The sequence below is a fragment of the Primulina huaijiensis genome, chromosome 18 (genome assembly GCF_012295235.1).
Source record: "Primulina huaijiensis isolate GDHJ02 chromosome 18, ASM1229523v2, whole genome shotgun sequence".
Taxonomy (NCBI): domain Eukaryota; kingdom Viridiplantae; phylum Streptophyta; class Magnoliopsida; order Lamiales; family Gesneriaceae; genus Primulina; species Primulina huaijiensis.
Genome location: NC_133323.1, coordinates 18,166,247 through 18,185,932, shown reverse-complemented (window position 1 = coordinate 18,185,932; position 19,686 = coordinate 18,166,247). Strand labels below are relative to the sequence as shown.

The 19,686-nt window shown below is 37.7% G+C and overlaps 1 protein-coding gene across 3 annotated transcripts; it reads left to right on the top strand.

The window, feature by feature from the left end:
- Positions 1 to 4,806: 4,806 nt before the first annotated feature.
- On the top strand, positions 4,807 to 17,688 carry LOC140964425 (phosphoglucomutase, cytoplasmic). Of its 3 annotated transcripts, none has more exons than XM_073424203.1 (19): positions 4,807 to 5,013; positions 5,107 to 5,198; positions 6,207 to 6,288; positions 7,288 to 7,343; positions 8,494 to 8,607; positions 8,705 to 8,767; positions 14,860 to 14,979; positions 15,105 to 15,205; positions 15,500 to 15,559; positions 15,661 to 15,760; positions 15,859 to 16,016; positions 16,090 to 16,185; positions 16,287 to 16,350; positions 16,442 to 16,523; positions 16,638 to 16,813; positions 16,912 to 16,988; positions 17,070 to 17,205; positions 17,281 to 17,397; positions 17,534 to 17,688. In XM_073424203.1, exons 2-19 carry the CDS (start codon positions 5,118 to 5,120, stop codon positions 17,603 to 17,605), a joined length of 1,755 nt encoding a protein of 584 aa, XP_073280304.1. In that variant the 5' UTR covers positions 4,807 to 5,013; positions 5,107 to 5,117; the 3' UTR covers positions 17,606 to 17,688. The 3 variants fall into 3 exon arrangements, with proteins under 3 accessions (XP_073280304.1, XP_073280306.1, XP_073280305.1); XM_073424205.1 differs by having other exon boundaries at positions 4,880 to 5,029; positions 5,118 to 5,198; XM_073424204.1 differs by having other exon boundaries at positions 4,889 to 4,980.
- Positions 17,689 to 19,686: the final 1,998 nt, after the last annotated feature.

Here is a 19,686-nt window from a genome sequence, read left to right as displayed (position 1 = left end):
TTTTGGAGTCATTCTATGAACTCACATTTCTCTCCGATGCTCTATTTTCTTATTAAATTTATAACACTTTATCAGCTCGTAGGGATGACAATTTTTCCCGCATGTTTGGGCCCCATGGGAAAAATTCGAAATGGGGACGAAGATCCTAGATTTTTTCGAATTCGGGTTCGGAGATTTTTTACGAATTCCTGAAATAGTTTGGGCGTGTGTATGGGGATACTATCTTCATCTCCGAACCTGTCTCGAAAATAATAATAATATTATTAAATAATATTGATATTAATAATATTAATAGTTGTAACGTCCAAAAATCCGGTTACGTAAACCGCATGCATGAAAATTATTAAATGACTAAATTATTTTAATTAAATGATTTTGGTTGCATGAAGGATATCTTTTGATTGACTAAATGATGATTAATTGTATAATTTGGCTTGATTTCATAATTTAAAGATTTTCAGGCAATATCGTTGGTTGGCCGGGGACAGAGGACTGTAGTCGATTAAGGTGTTAAAGATTTAAATGCTAAATTTTTATTTTTAGTTAATAAAATGTTTATTTTAAATAATTTAAGAATTTTAGTATTTTTATGGTCAAATTTAAATTAATTAGTTGGAGAAAGAAATTTATGTAATTTTTATGGATTTTTTGAAATAAGTATTTTTAAATCTTTTTAATTTGAGCCCTAATGATTTTATTGATCTTAATGAACCTAATTTATCAATTAAAAACTAGGGTTGATTAAGCCTGTTAATTAAATGATTAAAAAGTCTTTAATTATTTTTTTTTATAAAAAAGTCCTAGCCCTAAACACACACACACCCCGAAACACACACATATCCCGAAACACACACACACATACACCAATTTACGTGAATTGAAAGAGGAAGAACGGCCAAAACTAGAACTCTGGGCAAGGGGGCAGTTTAGATTTTTTTTATACTTCGTTCTTCAATTTTTTTCCTCTTTCTTTCTTCCAACAACGATCACTCGACTCCCTTGCATCCTAAAGTGGGTTTTCGGTGGGTTTTTGTCGAGAAAAAAGGGTAGAAATAGTCCTCCGTCCGTCACCGACATTCCACTGCACCGATAATCGTATTTCGAGCGTTTTAAACACAAATGCACTTTCTAAACCTTTCTTTTTTCATCATTCGAACCATATTATGCATGTTTATAATATTTTTAATGAATAACATGATTGTCAAGTTTTATTAACGTTTTGAATAATTTATTTTAAAGTTCCGAAGTTTTTAATGCACGTTTGAGTCGCGTTATGATTTCTAGGGATTCAATGCCATTAAGGGGAAGGGAGATGATGTTTAGAATTCCTAAAAAGAGTCTCGTGTAGGTTATAAAATGGATGGAACAAGAGAGGAAAGCACCGAGCCTTGGTTAAGGTGTATTGCATGTGTTGGGTTCGGTTTTGGGGAAGGAAAGAGAGAAAGATGGCGCAAGGTGGGCTATGCACAATAGCTGGTGCATGAGTGGTCCAGTAGGGTCCTAGGATGGTGTCTAAGGGGCTGGGCTGGAGGTGCCCTGGCTAGGGGCTGGTCGAAGATGGCTAGGATGGTGTCAGGAGCTTAGGGCCGGAATGTTAATTAATTAGAACGCTTTAAGGATTCAATTGCATCAGCACATTCTAACCACATCTAAAGTTTCTGAATTATGCAATTTAAGAATTCAGGCGTTACACCTGTAGTTCCCGGATTATTCATATTAAGGCCCAAAAATTTGAATTATGTTTTATAAAGAAGTTCATGTCGTTTTGAGAATTGTTGAAGGAGGGATGCAAACCAAGAGATTTAAGAGTCAAAATAGAGATGAAATGGGCCTAGGTTAAACTTGTGATATGAGTTTCAGTTTTGACTTGTGTTTGGGAAGTTCCACAAGCTTAAATTTGGTCTTAGTATGTTAATAAAGGTCAGGTCTCGGGTTGTTTCGATTCGGAAGGGTAGTTTGGTCATATGTTTGCCTGAAAACACGAAAATGGGGTAAACGAGTCATCCGATGAGCGAATTGAGTCGTTTTTGAAACTTAGGTCCTACGATGAAATATCTAGCAAGTTTCTGGACATTTTTGGTAATTTTAAAATTGTGGAGTCAAGTCGCTTTTGTTATGACAACGTCCGGGGTTGTCCGTGTATGTATAGAGTTGAAACGTGGGCGATCGGTTTGAGGAAAAATTGAGGGCGATTTACGACTTCCTAAAACAATTCCATATCAGGTCAAATGTTATTCTTAGAAATCTTAAAGGATATGTAAGATATATGTTATTTTTAGCAGTCTCAACGAATACGAATGATATAAGTCATTTTGGAAGTTTTAAAGAATATGAGACGTTATACATGTTTTTATGAAATGATAAAGTAAAGGAAAATATTTTTGAGGAATGTGAATTGATCGTGACGTAAAAGTAGTAAGGGAACCGTTGAAAATGATAACGGTGATCTTGCAATGAAAAGAGAGTGAACAGTCGAAAACGGGGGCAGGAATCTCAATAATAATGAATCCGTTGAAAAAGTGAACGGTGAAATTATTTTATGTTAGTCGGAGGGATCGTCGAAGAAGTGGACGTTGAACCTGGCGGCCTAGTACTATGGTTTTTAGATTGATTAATTGACTGAATGTTGTCACTATCGGGGATCACACTTCACTTAAAAACGATATTTTTACGGAAAAATGTTAATATATAAGCATGGTTTCAAAAGTTGCATATTTTTGAAGGTCTCGAGTTTGCATGAAAAATATATTTTTAGTAAACGTAATTTTTATGCATATGACTGTATAATTATGTATTTGTTATATCAGGTTTGAGCATGTTGAGTCGTTAGACTCACTAAGTTTGAATGGTTGCAGGTGATCATGATGTCATGAGCTGCGAACTATCAAGTCATCCAGGAGGCGCAGTGCATACCTGGTGACCTAGAAATTCCGCATATGTTAAAGATTTTGATGATTTTATGGATTATTGCTTTTATTTACATAAAGTTTCTCCAGGCAACATTTTGATTGACATTGTCAAACTTTTGGATGACAATAGTTAGCTTGTTTTCTTTTGTTTGATCATTCATCTCACATAATTTAGTTAGTTTCTCTCATATTTGTTTAGCTGTAAAACAACTTTTTGTTTTGCTAAATATATTTTTATCTAAAGTTTTATACGGGATATCTTTGACCACACTATCCTGGTTGGCCTTTTACTTGTCATCTGTAGTCCATTTCGGCCTGTGCTTTTCCACCATCTGTGGAGCACCTTCAGTTACAACAAAAACTGTATTTGCCTTCAGAATCTTTATTGAACAATCATTCATGACATACCACATGTTATCATCCTAAACAGTTAAATGTGCCTGCAAAGTATTTTCAGTCATCATATCTTCTTTCGAGAACAATATAATCTTGTTAAACGATGTCATTTGTGTGTGTGTGTATATATATATATATCATAGGAGAGAAAAGAAAACATCTCTGATACCTTTTGTTAGGATCAATAATGTGTTTATAGAGGGTGAATAAAAACTTTCAAGATTTTTCGAACGGTCTTGATAGCGTTAGTTATGTAAGAATTGTTTTCTCAATTCTAAGTAAACGGTCAGAATAAAAAATTGTGCGGAAGAACAGTCTGACGATTCTTTTTATTATTATATACTTAAATGTGGATAGTCAACATGATAAAAAAATACGGTAGAGTAAATGACATATAATATATGGAAGTTCAAAGGCAAAATCTTTCTATGTCTCCCCTTCTTCCACGGAATACACGAATAGTGACAACTTGGTTCTAATACAATAAATTATTTTTTATTATCACCAAAACTAAGGAATTTAACAAGAGGTATTACCAGTTATTAAATCAAAGATTCCATAAAAATATCTTAATATTATATAAATTATGATATTTAAAATTTTATCAAACACGCAACACGCGTGTGCGCTAGTTTACATCAAGAAAAGAAAGATTAGTGTAAAGTGTGATGGCTAATTTACATTAAGACAAGAAAGATGAGTGTAAAGTGTGATGATTAGTTTACATTAGGGGTGTTCAAACTTCGGATAAAACCGAAAAATTCGTAAATTCAAACTGAAAACCAAACTCAATCGAAAATCGAATTTTTAAATTCGGATATAAATGATAAAATATAATTTAGATGATTTGATTTCAGATTTTATTTATCAAAATCGAAATTTAATTAAATTATTATTTTATTTATATTTTTATTTAGATTATATATTTTATGAGATAATATTTAGTGAATTAAGAATCATTTTTATTAATTTTTAGTTGATTGATATTTATTTAGTTCATTTAGACTTCATATTTTAAAATGTTTCATAAAAAATTAACTAAAAAAATAATATATTATATTTTACGTTATATTTTAATTATTAATTTAAAAATTTATCAAAACCGAATAAATAGAATCGAAATAACTGAACCGTTTTGTTATAAATCGAACCGAATAAAAATATTCAGATATCAAATTATACATTTTCAAAACGAAAAACCAAAAGTTCGAAATAAAAAATCGAACCAAACTGAATCAATCGAGAAATACACAAAAATAAAAAAAATAAATAATATAATAAAAATTAAAAGTGGGAATCTAATGATTCACGAGAACTGAATACGAGAACAATCCATTTCTCGGTTCTGTCGATGCTACCTATGGGGACAGTGTCCCACAGGATCTAAGCCGTTGATTTTAAAAAATTTGGTAAACCCTGTATATGAATTGGTGGATCTCACATAGATATGGTTAAAATTGGGTCTTTGATCACTTCATGAGACAGAGACCCATGAGATAGGGTGAAATATTCCCCATTTCTCACCCATGACTCATCGCTTCACCGTCTCTATATATTTTTGCCTTTCCACTTCTTTTTCTTAATATTCTTCCTTTACACTCGCCCCAAATCTGTCACCTTCTCATCCCTTTATCCCTTTTACGAAAGATTCTTTCGCACACTTTTATATTCACCAGTGCGCGTAATCTGTTTCAGTTGAATTCTTGCAGTTAGTTTGATGCATCGTATTTTGTTCTTAGCTTGATCCCATTTGTGTTCCCTTCTTCTTGGTTTTCGTGTTAAAATCTGGGTTGTGTTTTAGGTTGAGTGAAGATGGTGGTGTTCGAAGTTGTCCGCGTCGAAACTACGCCTTTTGATGGCCAGAAACCCGGGACATCTGGTCTTAGGAAGAAGGTGGGTTTTTTGGATTTTTTTGTGCGGAATGTGAATCTGTGTTATTTTAGAGATGAACTTCAATGAGGAACTTTTGATTTGTGGGACGTTTATGTTTCTTTTTTGGTTAAAAATGTGGCCTTTTCTCTTGGCTACTGATGATTAATAAGCGTTGTGGTGTTTTATGATCTTTTCTTCTCTTTTCTTTTTGGTGAAAGACTTGATTGCGTTATCAAAACAAGATCTGGGGTGTTATTTTTAAGGGTTAATAATCAACATGGGTAGATCTAATGGCTTTAACATCATGGAGTAGCAAGATGGATAAAATTGATCCTGTTAGCGTGGAATCTCATGCCCTGATGCCATAATCACTGATTGCTGTGCGTTTTATGTATGGTTGTAAAGTGAGATCTCATGTTTTTGTTTGGTGGATCGTCTTATTTAAGATTCCTTTGGTGCAAATGCTACATGATTTTTTGCCATAATCACTGATTGCTGTGCGTTTTATGTATGGTTGTAAAGTGAGATCTCATGTTTTTGTTTGGTGGATCGTCTTATTTGTTGGTGCTAATGCTACATGATTTTTTTTGTCATGAATTATCTTGTGAGCTTGTATTGAATCATATGGAAAAGAAAATAGAAGGATTGGCATGATCATCTTCTAGAAAAGAAAAGTAAATAGTTAATAGCTCTAACTTTCAAATATAGAATGGTCGAAATCAGTATCATAATACTTAGGTTGTTAATTAACCCGTGGCATGAACTGAATCTTGTCGTTTCTGCTAAGATCACAGAACACCAAAATGGGAATTTCCCTTTTATGCCGTTCCATGGATTAGTATTAACAGAAAGGGTATTTAGTTATTTTGGAATGGCGGTGCAGTCAGTTTTGAATGAGAAGTCCGTGGACCCTGATACATTTATTTTTGAAATTTTCAAAATGGTTTATTTATTAGACTTTTAGTCTCAAGTAGTGGTTGGTGTTCTCTCATAGTTGATTCTGATATAAAGGTGTCATGCATGCTTCAGGTTAAGGTGTTCAAGCAACCACGTTACTTGCAAAACTTTGTTCAGGCCACGTTTAATGCCCTTGGGGCTAATAAAGTCAGAGGTTGGTGTTTTTCATTCATATATATTATATTCTCCGAATTCCTTTGTTCCTGTTCTAGAGACCAAAAGTGTATTGTCATGAATTCTGAGGTAGAGGACTTGGCATCTCCTTTTCTGTATTGCAGTTTTTGAATGTCTATTTTCTGTTGTGAAGGGCACTACAGTGTTTACTAGAAAACATGAAGATCAGCATAGATTTAATGTATTTTAACAGCCTGCAACAGGTCATGTTCAGCATAGATTTGATGTATTTTAACGGCCTGCAAACATGTAATGTCGTTTTATCAGGCATATCAAATGATCGACTGTTCTTAAGGAATATGTGAATAAGTTTTCTTTTTCTGTATATGATGCTGGCATGCACTTGTTAATCATTTAATCTTTTTTCGTTTTGATGCATACTCATTTTAATAATATGATCACGTCGGTGTGAGGTCTTCCTAGGGTCATTTTATATTGAATATGTAACTAAAAAGAAACAAATTACAGTTATCATTTGAAATCTGTGTATAATATAATCAAGCTGTTCACTGGCTGAAAGTGCCTGCCCTTTTCATTTATCTTGCCAGTCTTCTTAGTGTTTTCTTATCAATCTTTTTTTTAACTTAAGCTCTTTACAACTTATTGAGTCTTAGATTTTTTTTTTCTGCATAGAAAAACAAACACATTTTGGCTGTTTAACTTTTATTTCGTATTTGGGAGTTTGAGTTGCTCCTGTTTGGGACTTTTCTAAATCAAATGAGAGGAAGATATTTATTAGTCATTGTGAGATTTGGATTGTATCTGACTTGATTTTCCTGTCAGAAAACTTTTCGTATAAATGCAGTTACGATTTGATTTATTAAAAGAGCGATGGACGAGAAAGAAAGGCGTACATGTCTGTATCAACTGGTTCCGAACAACGGATGCGTGCGAACACAAACCTATTTGCACATACACCCATGAACTAAATGGATATCAATTGCTACAAGTACATAAATTAGCTTGGATTCTTTTTCAGGTGCTACACTTGTTGTATCTGGCGATGGTCGCTACTTCTCAAAGGATGCTATTCAGGTGCACCCGTAAAATTTGTTACCGAATAACCTTTCTATTTTTATCATTCATAGTTTGGATAGTTAATATTGATGTCAATGGTGATTCTGTATGATGTATGTGTGTGTGTGTGTGTGTGTGTGTGTGTATAAGTTCTTTTTGTCTTGTTTGAATACGATGTTTGACATCTCGAATCATGATAACATGTATCTTTACATGACCACTTATTGATGTTTTAAATATCACGGAAAAACAAAGGGTGGACCATGCATGGTTGTTTCAGAGTACCTATTTGTAAGAATGTTAATGCTTTTATTTAGGATATCAAGATTTTGGAGTCAATAGGTTTTATCCCCCATCTATTGCTAAAAATCTGTGATTCATATTTATTTTGAGATTTAATTCTGAAATTTTGAGATGGTGCTTGGATATGACATGCTTTTGAAGTGATGTGATTTTTTTGGGGAATTTTGTTTATAATAATTGACTAGATGTGTCTAAAGATGTACCATTTAGGTAAAAAAAAAAAGGTATGGAAATGGGTTGGAAGTTGGGCAAGGAAAATTGAGATGTAAAGAATGAATATTTTGATGTGGATTTGTCGGGGAAGAAAAAGTTGAGTGAAAAATTTTTAAAATAAGAAAAGAAATAAAGCACTTAATCGAATACACTCTTAGCTTTTCAACGAAAACTATTATATAACTTAATTACTGAAAATTTGAACGGACAAAGCCTACTTTTGGCTCTTCTTGCATGGAGGATGTTTCCACTGGTGTCATGCTAACGATAGTCATTATTCCAGTCTTCAAGCTCCATGCTCACATTGTTGAGAAGTTAAGATGCACAAGTCATTACTTTGGATTAAAAAAAAGTGAACAATTAGATGGAGAGCATCTCTCTTGTGCATTTTTTAAATTTGAAGTCTTTGAAGAAAGAGAAAGTATTTCCTAAGATAAAGAGAGATTTTTTTCTTACTTGGTTCTCTTGTATCAAGAGATTTGATCTTGGTGTCTTTGTGTCTCTTTAGAACTGTAAAGTTTATCTTTTATGATGATAATTTATCTGTTCTGTTGTAACAAATTGTCTTTACTTCTGGGTTTTTGGATAATTGACACTATTTTCCTTAGTATTGAGATTATTAATATGATTTTTTTTCATTACCCAATGGTAGATCATTATAAAAATGGCTGCTGCTAATGGAGCAAGGCGTATCTGGGTTGGGCAAAATGGATTGTTGTCCACTCCTGCCGTATCTTGTGTTGTACGTGAAAGAGTAGGCCATGATGTAAGAACAACATAAAAAACCCACATGGAACCATTTCTCCAATTTTTATATACATTCACAAATGTAATTTTTGAAAAGTATTTTGAAACCTGTGCAGGGATCCAAGGCAACTGGGGCATTTATACTGACAGCAAGCCATAACCCAGGTGGGCCCCTTGAGGTATGTTCTTGATGTTCCAGACTTTCTATATGCTTACATGTCGTGAAGCATTTTCAGTAGGTATTTGAAATTGAAATGTCTGTTTAATTGAACTCATTAGATGGAATCATGATGCCCGATACTATCAGACCAAAACCCTGTCTTCCGTCCAGTTGGTGTTTCAAGGGCTTTGGATTTTGTTTTCCGCAGTGTGATATTTGACACACACTTTTGTGTTCATGCTTTGCATATCAGGCTTTTAGCTACCATATATCTCCCATGGAACTCTTAAAAAATTTTAAATTATATAAAAACATATTCATTTTCACCCATGTTCCATTGATTATAAATATGAAATGTGCTCGTTCTCTTGTACTCTCTGGTTTATCTTAATGCCTCTTTCACTATTATCTGTAATTTTGAACCAGTTTCACTTGAATTTATGTATTATTGTCATTGATATTCGAAGAAAGTGACTATTGCTGCATGGAAAACTTTGCACATTCTACTTTTATCCCTTGGATTTTCATCCATATATTGACTTATTCTTATGCCCAGTTGGGTGTGTTACTGGTCCGCTCTTTAAGAGATAATTTACCAAAGAAGTTGACAGTGTAATGTTAGGAACCTCCGATCAATAACCGAAATGTAATATTTGGAAATAACAAACTCTGTTACAACCAACTCTCTCTCTCACTAACAAATTGATAGTGTCTACTCACTCAATATTAACTGAATCAATATTAACTGAATGATTCCTTCTAGCCCCCTCTCTTTTTATACATTTTTCTCACGTGTCTTCCCCTTCTCTCTTCTAACGTATACATTTACAATCTTGGGCCTAGGCTTGTTTATCTCTTCAGCTATTGGGCTTGTTGATTCAGAAGTTACTGGGCCCAATGTGTTTGGGTCCGTAACATGCCTTGTCTCATCAAAATTCGCCTTGTCCTCAAGGCGAAATCCAGGGAACTGTGTTGAGAAACTTTCCTTGTCTTCCCACGTTGCTTCCTCCATCGGTCTTCCTTTCCACTGCACTAGCAGTTGTCGGACTATCTTCCCTTGTACTCGCTTATTTCTTTCAGCCAAAATCCCTTCAGGTTCGAAGGATATAAACAAATCCGCATCTACTTCACTGGGCAATTTAACTTCATCAGGGTCCCTACCCAATGCCTTTTTTAAACATGACACGTGAAAAACTGGATGTATCTTGGACCCTTCGGGCAGCTTCAAGCGATAAGCCACTTGTCCCACTTTCTTCAGCACCTGATAAGGTCCATAGTACCTTGCCGCCAGCTTCTGAAATACCCTTGTAGAAACAGAATTTTGGCGGTGTGGCCGTAGCTTTAAATACACTACATCGCCTTCTCGAAATTGAACCTCCCTACGCTTTTTGTTGGCATATTTAGTCATTCGCTGTTGAGCTCTCTCCAGATTATATTTGAGCTGCCTCAAGAGTTCATCCCTGTCCCCAGTGCTTGTGAGACGGCAGACACCTTCGTTTCCCCTGGCAGAAACTTGGTTAAAGTAGGGGGCTTTCTTCCATACACCACTTCAAAGGGGGTCATTCCAGCAGCCGTTTGATATGAAGTGTTGTACCAATATTCTGCCCAGTGCAACCACTGTGACCAACTCTTAGGTTGTTCAGAGGAGAAACATCGTAGATACGTTTCCACACATTTATTCAAGGCTTCACTTTGCCTATCCGTCTCTGGATGGTAGGCCGTGCTCATCTTTAGTTGAGTTCCTTGTAGTCGAAACAACTCAGACCAAAATAAACTCATAAACACTGCATCTCGGTCACTGACAATTGTCTTTGGAACCCCATGTAATTTGACCACGTTGCGTAGGAAAATCTCTGCCACAGAACTGGCAGTGTATGGTCTTTTAAGGAGTAGGAAGTGTCCATACTTGGATAATCTGTCAATCACCACTAATATCACCTCATAACCTTGTGATTTCGGTAGCCCCGTAATAAAATCCATGGCCAAGTCTTCCCATATAGCTTCTGGAATCGGCAAAGGTTGCAGCAACCCGGCTGGTGTCACAGCTTCATACTTCTGCTTTTGACATACTCCACATTCAGACACAAATTTGTAGATATCCTTCTTCATCTTTGGCCAAAAGAAATTATTAGCAATTCTTTTGTACATTCGAAAAGCTCCTGAGTGTCCTCCAATAGGAGTAGCGTGAAATTCAGTCAATAACTTAGAGACCCAAGATGATGCCGGGGGAACAACTAACCTGCCTTTGAAGAGCAAATATCCATTTATTAACGAATAATGTTTGATGCTTTCAGGAGCCATCTTCACTCTTTCTATGACATGTTTAAATTCGGGGTCGTTTTTCACTGCTTCTTGAATCTCTTTTACTCCTATCCATTCTGTTTTTGTTAAAGCATTCAGCCCCCCCATGTCCTCCCTTCTAGATAGTGCATCTGCTGCCCCATTGTCTGCCCCCGCTCGGTGTTTTATTTCGAACTCATAACCCAGCAATTTAGCCAACCAATATTGCTGGTCTGGCGTGGTTATACGCTGTTGCAACAAATCTTCAAGGGCTTATGATCCGTTATCACCACAAACTTACGTCCCAGTAGGTAGGGACGCCAATGCTGGACTGCCAAAACTAATGCCATTAATTCTCTCTCATATGTTGATTTCGACAGCGCTCGGTCCGCCAACGCCTTACTATAGAAAGCAATGGGCTGGCCCTCCTGGTTCAACACTGCCCCTAGTCCCACTCCTGAAGCGTCGCATTCTATTACGAATTCTTTAGAAAAATCAGGCATCCGCAGCACTGGGGCAGTAACCATAGCTTGCTTAAGCCTCTCGAAAGCTCCTTGGGCTTTCTCATCCCACCCAAAGTTATTTTTTTTCAGCTGCTCGGTGAGTGGTCTTGCAATCTTACCGTAGTCCTTAATAAACTTCCGGTAATATCCTGTTAACCCCAGAAATCCCCTCACTCCTTTCGTGTTCTGTGGTTGTGGCCATTGCACCACACTCTCAACTTTATTTTGGTCCACTTCCACCCCCTGGGCCATGATGATGTGTCCCAAGTACTCAACCTGTTCTAACCCAAACTGGCATTTTTTTTTTATTCAACACAAGTTGATGTTGCTGTAATAATTTCAATATCACTTCCACATGCTGTACATGATCCTCCCAACTCTTACTGTAAATCAAAACATCATCAAAGAAAACTAATACAAATTTTCGCAAATAAGGGCGGAATACCTCATTCATGGTAGCTTGGAACGTTGCCGGCGCGTTCTTTAGCCCAAAAGGCATGACTAGAAACTCGTAGTGGCCTTCATGTGTCCTGAATGCCGTTTTGTGTACATCGGCAGCTTGAACTCGAATCTGGTGGTATCCAGATTTGAGGTCCAGCTTGGTGAAATGTGTCGCTCCATGTAACTCATCAAATAACTCCTCCACCACTGGAATAGGATACTTGTCAGCAATGGTAATGTCGTTTAATGCTCGGTAATCAACGCAAAAACGCCAACTCCCATCTTTTTTTTTAACTAGTATCACTGTGCTCGAATAGGGACTATTGCTGACTTGTATCACACCTGAGGCGAGCATTTCGCTCACCATCTTTTCAATTTCATCCTTCTGATGGTGAGCATACCGATAAGGCCTCACTGTTACTGGCCCACAGCCCTCCTTTATACTTATAATATGATCTTGGCTCCGATGAGGAGGTAACCCACAAGGCTCTTGGAATACCTCTTATAGTTGGCCAACATGTTGCTCATTGCTTCCCCACCTCCTCTTTTTTTTGCCTCTCCCTCTTTTTCTCCACTCCACTTTAATAATACTGCTCCATAGAATTCGACTTCACTCACCTTGGCTATCCCTTTAAGGGATACCATGGATCTGCTAAGGGATGGATCTCCTTTTAAAATGACCGTCTGATCAAGCCAGCTAAATCGCATCTCCATTTTATTCCAATTCAACAAAACATCCCCTAATGTACGAAGCCAATGAACTCCCAAAATAAGGTCAATACCCCCTAATTCAAACAAATATCCTTCAATTTGAATTCGGCACTGCCCCATATCCACCTCCAACTTCCTGCACACGCCCTGACATGACAGCCGACATCCGTCCCCAAGACACACCCCAAAAAACACGCTCCTGCCAACTTCGAGCCCCAACTCGGTTATTAATTTTTTTGAAACGAAGTTGTGACTCGCGCCACTGTCCACCATCGCCACTACCTCTCTTCCAGCCACCCTCGCCCTCATTTTTAGTGTTTGAGGTTGGTTTATGCCGTTGACAGAGTACAACGGTAACTCAAGGGTGTTGTATTCAGCGTGGGTCTCCCCTGCCTCATCTATTTCCCACCTCGCCTCCTCGTTTTTTTCCTCTAACTCGACCTGCTCCTACTCGCCATCCTCTCCTTCTTCTTCCGCTAGGATCGTCACTCTCAAGCTTTTACTGGCACATCGGTGCATCGGGTGGTAGGGTTCTCCACATTTAAAGCACAATCCCTTCTCGCGCCTGTGTAAAAATTCTTGATGAGATACCACTCTGCCATCACGAGTTTTTTGATCTGGTAATCTCATTGTCCCTCCACGACCTCCTCCTGAGTGACCCCGATACCCGCCATTATAAGATTGCGGTGTAAGTGAGCCTCGCATTCTCTGCTTTCCCGGACTCAATGTCCGCATATTGTTATTGGGTTGTGGGTAGTTTTTGTCCCGGTCTCTATCATGCACTGAGGCCTGATTGGCCCAGCCCACATTAGTTACCGGTTTCTGCGCACACCCCAAGCCCACTCCAACGTTACTTCTTCCTCGATCCACCGCCGTTCCATACAATTCTCGCTCCAGTCCCCTTGCTAACATCATTGCACGATCCACCGTTCGGGGTGCGTGCACAATCATCCTCCGCCGTATCTCCTCCCTCAACCCACCCATGAAATAGCCGAGGCTCTGATCCTCCTGGACCTCACCCAGCTGCGCAATCAACATCTCAAAACGTTCGATGTAAGCGTCCACCGATTGCTGTTCTTGATTTAACGATGCCATTAGTTCAAAAGGATTGGCATCAAATCCACTGAAGCGTTTGATCAGTTCTTCTGCAAACCTGTCCCAACTTATGTTTGGGATTCTTACTTTCATCCATCGGAACCAATGCACAGTAGTACCATGCATACAAATGTAAGCTAACTTGAGCCTGCATTCCGGTGGGGATTCGTGGACTTCGAAGTACTGCTCCATTTTCCCCAGCCATCCTAATGGGTCTTCTCCTTCAAAAACAGGTAATTCGATTTTTTTTAATGCCATTCTCACCTCCTCTGCTACTTCTTCTCGTTCCCCCACCCGGCGCGCAACACTCTCTTCCTTCCCGTGCACCTCGCTTCCCTCCCCTGGCTGTCCTCCACCTTCATTGCTCCTTACCGTTGCTCCCCCTTGTGCCTTGATCATTTGTTCCATTATTTCTCTCAGACTTAACAATCCTTCCACCGCCTTATCGATCTTATCCAATCTGCCTTGCACTTGGGACATGTTGTCTTGCACCCCCATTAACGCCTTCTCCATGCTTTCTATCTTAGCTTCTGATCGTGTGCTGGCCATTGTATTCCGTCGCTCCTTCGAATCCGGCAGGTCGGACCAAATGTTAGGAACCTCCGATCAATAACCGAAATGTAATATATGGAAATAACAAACTCTGTTACAACCAACTCTCTCTCTCACTAACAAATTGATAGTGTCTACTGTCTACTCACTCAATATTAACTGAATGATTCCTTCTAGCCCAGCCCCCCTCTCTTTTTATACATTTTTCTCACGTGTCTTCCCCTTCTCTCTTCTAACGTATACATTTACAATCTTGGGCCTAGGCTTGTTTATCTCTTCAGCTATTGGGCTTGTTGATTCAGAAGTTACTGGGCCCAATGTGTTTGGGTCCGTAACATGTAATAAGAGCTTGTAGTAGTCCGGTTTATGCTTTGGTTCATTCTTGCACCCATCATTGTAGAGGGGATGGCTGTGGAGCTAGATCTAAAATTATTGTTCTTTAACTGCATGTGGTTGCAATATTGCATGTTACGAAGCATATGCCTTTCAGATAAATATTTGATTTCATATTTATATCTTTCTTTAACAGGATTTTGGAATCAAATACAACATGGAAAACGGTGGACCTGCGCCGGAAGGAATTACTGATGAGATCTACAAGAACACTACTACAATAAAGGAATATTTCATCGCCGAAGGGCTGCCGGATGTATTAACTCTTGGAATTCATATCCATTTGTGCACACTGACATGCTTGCACGAACTTGCACACACACCTATGAATGAATTTTCATAATTAGACAATTTTCTCATGACATTCAAACTACATTGCAGGTGGATATCTCTACGATAGGATTGACTAGCTTTGCTGGTCCGGAGGGGCAGTTTGACGTGGATGTTTTTGATTCAGCTGACGAATATGTCAAATTGATGAAGTATGTTCTTTTCAAATTATGTGGACCTTGTATTTTCCTGTTATTTTCCAAATTTATTCAAAAATGATTGTGCATTTCTTAATTTCCTTTGAGTGGGAACGATAATGCTCAATTTAGGAAATTTGAATCAATCAGATTATTGACCATTCTAGTAAATTAATAAATAATCCAATTTTTAGCTTTGACGAGTTCCCTGTGAAATTAGTATCAGCGTTGTCTTTTTAATGGAAATTCTTCTAATCTTGTGACTCAATCGCTGTTCCAGTCCAACATTTGTTTTCTGATCCTTTCCAGGTTCATTTTTGACTTCCAGTCCATCCAGAAGTTACTGTCATCTCCAAAATTCACTTTCTGGTATATGCATATTCTCGTTTTGATGACATGGGCAGAATGTTTTTTCTTTTCTTTGGTTTTAATAGTCTGTTGTTTGCATTAACATTTTCATTTGTTGTTAGTTATGATGCTCTTAATGGAGTTGCCGGGGCTTATGCTACACGTATATTTGTGGAAGAGCTTGGTGCAGATGAAAGCTCTCTACTGAATTGTGTACCCAAGGTTTTTTGCTTTTACTCTGGTTTTTGACTAAATCATAGTTATAGTAATGAATCATTGATGCGATATTTTCTCTCCTTTTTTCCCTGTAATCCGAACAGGAAGACTTTGGTGGAGGTCATCCCGATCCCAATCTAACCTATGCAAAAGAATTAGTCGCACGTATGGGCCTCAGTAAGACAAACAGTGAGCAGGATCCACCAGAATTTGGCGCTGCTGCTGATGGAGATGCAGACCGCAATATGATTCTTGGCAAAAGGTACCTCTTTAAACATTAATGTTCGTTTTTGTAGACTTTATTTTCATGCTTTTGACTTGTGCGCTTCTGTCAGGTTTTTTGTGACTCCGTCTGATTCTGTCGCTATCATTGTTGCTAATGCTGTAGAAGCCATTCCTTACTTTTCTGGTGGTCTAAAAGGAGTTGCAAGGTCTGGCTCTAGTTCTTTTATATATTTTGAGTCTTTTCAGCTCTTGAATGCATGTGAATTGATGGATAATGCACAATTTGATATATTTAGTCCTGGTGCAGGAGCATGCCCACATCAGCTGCTCTTGACGTCGTTGCGACAAGCCTGAATCTGAAATTCTTTGAGGTAGAGGGTCAAATAAAATTTTACAGGACGATTTTGTTCTTTTAATACACTAGTTTTATTTGTCTGATAATGATTCTGTTCTTGCTGGTAGGTACCCACTGGCTGGAAATTCTTTGGCAATCTGATGGATGCTGGAATGTGTTCTATTTGTGGTGAAGAAAGCTTTGGAACCGGTAAGATAAATGTTTTACTCTCCACGATGCATGGGTGAATCACTGGCATTTTATTTCTCCGCCGGAATGAGATGACTACCACCGTTGTTTCTCATGCAACACTTGACGTCACAGGTTCGGACCACATACGAGAAAAAGATGGAATCTGGGCTGTATTGGCCTGGCTATCTATTCTTGCCTATAAGAACAAGGATAATCTCGGGGGAGACAAGCTCGTGACCGTTGAAGACATCGTTACCCAACATTGGGCTACATATGGGCGTCATTATTATACTCGTTATGACTATGAGGTATGCACAAAACTTAGCTGGTCCATAATAAATTGTATTATACATGACATTATTATATTTTCCTTGAATCATGTGCTTAACATTTGTTGCATTTCAAGAACGTTGATGCTGGTGGTGCGAAGGAACTTATGGCTCATCTGGTCAAGTTGCAATCCTCCCTTGGTGAAGTTAACGAGTAAGCTCTCTTTTCCATGTAAATTTATGTATCTGTTGAATTTGTATGACAGAGTTCTGAACAATTCTCCATGAGTTTTAGTATTATTGTGAAAGGAATACGCTCCGACGTCTCTAAAGTCATTGATGCTGATGAATTCGAGTACAAAGATCCTGTTGATGGTTCTGTTGCAAAGCACCAGGGCATCCGATATTTGTTTGAAGATGGTTCCCGACTGGTAAATCATCTTAAAACAATTCAATTTTTCAAGATAAAAAATATCAATGCTGATCCATTTGGGATAATGCACCAGGTTTTCCGTCTTTCTGGAACGGGTTCTGAGGGAGCGACCATCCGCCTTTACATCGAGCAATACGAGAAGGATCCATCAAAGACCGGGAGGGATTCCCAACAAGCGCTTGCTCCACTGGTGAGATTCTTATTTTCGGTGTATATGACCAAGTATGAAATGGTTATTTTCAGTGTATATTTTAAATCTGCTCGATTCGATTGCCTCGCTATCCTGCATCCTCACCCAACTTACTTTCTCAATCGTTGGCTTGCAGGTTGAGGTTGCTCTAAAGCTCTCTAAGATGCAAGAATTTACAGGTCGATCTGCCCCTACAGTTATCACATAGATTGATGATGCAGCAACTACGAATTTTCCTATGATATCAAGTAGTAAAATAAAAGAATTACGGATCTGGAATATAAATAACATCCCAGTCATGATACGAGAGTTATCTTGATAGAATATTAAAGCAAATAAATCCAAGGGAGGCTAGGTTGGCCTTCATTACTACTTTTGGTCTTTTATTTATATCTAAAGCCATTTTGATGTGTGGATAAAATGTATTGATTTGAACGAATTTGTTTTCTAATTTCAGGGTCAATATTTCAAGAATTTAACATTTTTGTTAAAATATAATATACAAATATTTTAGAGTAATTTTTTTTGAAATATTTGAAAGAAAATTTATGTATTTAGTTTCATATTTATTGTATTTTTTACATTATTTATCATCTTCACTGAGGTATTTTTTTTGTTTTTTTATGTTTAAGAAGATTCATCTAAGATGCCTCATTTTACTATGGTTGTTTTAGAAACTTAATGTAAATTTGCAGATAGTGAAATGCTTTTAAGATCTTTATGCCTTTTTAAATATAAAATATTATTTTCATTGGGTTAAATTATTAAAATTTAAAAATAGCAAGTTAATTTGTATTGCTTAAACAATTGAATTATTTCTTCGTAAAAGAGCAACATTAGTCAGAATTTGCAATAATGTTGGTTCTCGATCAGTTTCAAGAGTTCAAACCATGCATGGGTCATCTTCCTACTAATTACTCCAAATTTTGTGGATGACAGACAATAAGCAGCTGATATAGTCTGTTGTCAAATAAGCAGCTGATATATGACAAGAATTTATTCGTCTCTAGTGAATCTCTTAGCCCCAATCACACCACCAGAGTGATTCAAAGCCCACATCCACTCTAATGAACCTGGTTAAGATTTGGTGTTGTCCACCCTCACTCTAAGTTTCTTTGGCACATTCCGAAAGACTTTGAGATAAGCAAACGCTCAATCTATGTTTATACACCTATGATGATGACCTGAAGCATTCTTCCTATTATACAACTCCACCCACACTACCCAAAGTTGTAGGTCATTTTGATCCCACACTTTGGCTAGAACCAAACATCAATCTAAGAAAGTATCTGCATGCGTCTTACGCACATGAACCCAGGAAAAAGAGTTTTTCCAAACATGTTTGATTACAGTACAGAATATGAGGCAATGAAAAGTTGTTGCTATAAATATATTACACAAAAGGCATATACCGTTAGTCGAAATATGCCTCGAGAACAAATTAGCAGCGGTTGGAATAAAATTACGAGTTGCTCTTCATATAAAGATGTGTACCTTTGGTTGAATATTGAATCGCCATAGAGTTTTCCACCAACCATTGAAACTGTGGAGGTGTCATGCCATTCACCTCCACCGCAGAGCTTGATTCAACATTGTAAATGTTCAAATGAATATCTAGAATTGCTTCAACTTCGTAAGGCAAAAAAGATATGTCTCACCCCAGTTTCATTCCAACAACCCGTGTTGCTAGTAATCAGATTTCAAATTTTAGCTGTATCCTCCAAATAGCACACACTGCTCTTAAAACCAAAAAGGCCCAGAATCCACATATCAGATTTAATTGAATTGGACCTACCATCTCAAACCCCTCTACTACAAACCTTTCCTGAGCAACTCTCTACTCCAAATAAGAGATCTCCACACGTACAAGGGACGAGAACCTACCACCGCCTCCATAATATCAAAGTCCTTGAAATATCTAGCCATAAGCACCTTCCGCAACAAGGTATTCAGAGAATGGATAATACGCCAAACTTGCTTTGCCAACAAAGCTTTATTAATGGCAATCAATTTCCCAAAGCCCATACCGCCGCAACACTTAGGCTTTCATAGCCCATCCCACTTCTACCAGTCAGATATTTCGGGTGCTTTGCCTTTGCCCTTCTCGCTGAAAGTCACCATTGCTAGGGCTTAGGATTCAGTTGCAGCCTGTTGTTCCAATTCAGTAATGAAGTCTTCAACTGATTTCTGCTGAACGTCTGGAACTGAAGTGTTGAGCTGAAGAGCAGTTGAACTGGACGACAAATCAGTTGGCTTTTGCATATCAGCTACATGTTCAGAATGCAACTA

What these genes read in the sequence shown, in the direction of transcription:
- LOC140964425 (XM_073424203.1), top strand. Translation starts at nt 5,118, where the DNA reads ATGGTGGTGTTCGAAGTTGTCCGCGTCGAAACTACGCCTTTTGATGGC. An exon ending in TCTCCAAAATTCACTTTCTG is followed by an intron (nt 15,560 to 15,660) that starts GTATATGCATAT and finishes ATTTGTTGTTAG; the next exon opens with TTATGATGCTCTTAATGGAG. An exon ending in TGAATCTGAAATTCTTTGAG is followed by an intron (nt 16,351 to 16,441) that starts GTAGAGGGTCAA and finishes TCTTGCTGGTAG; the next exon opens with GTACCCACTGGCTGGAAATT.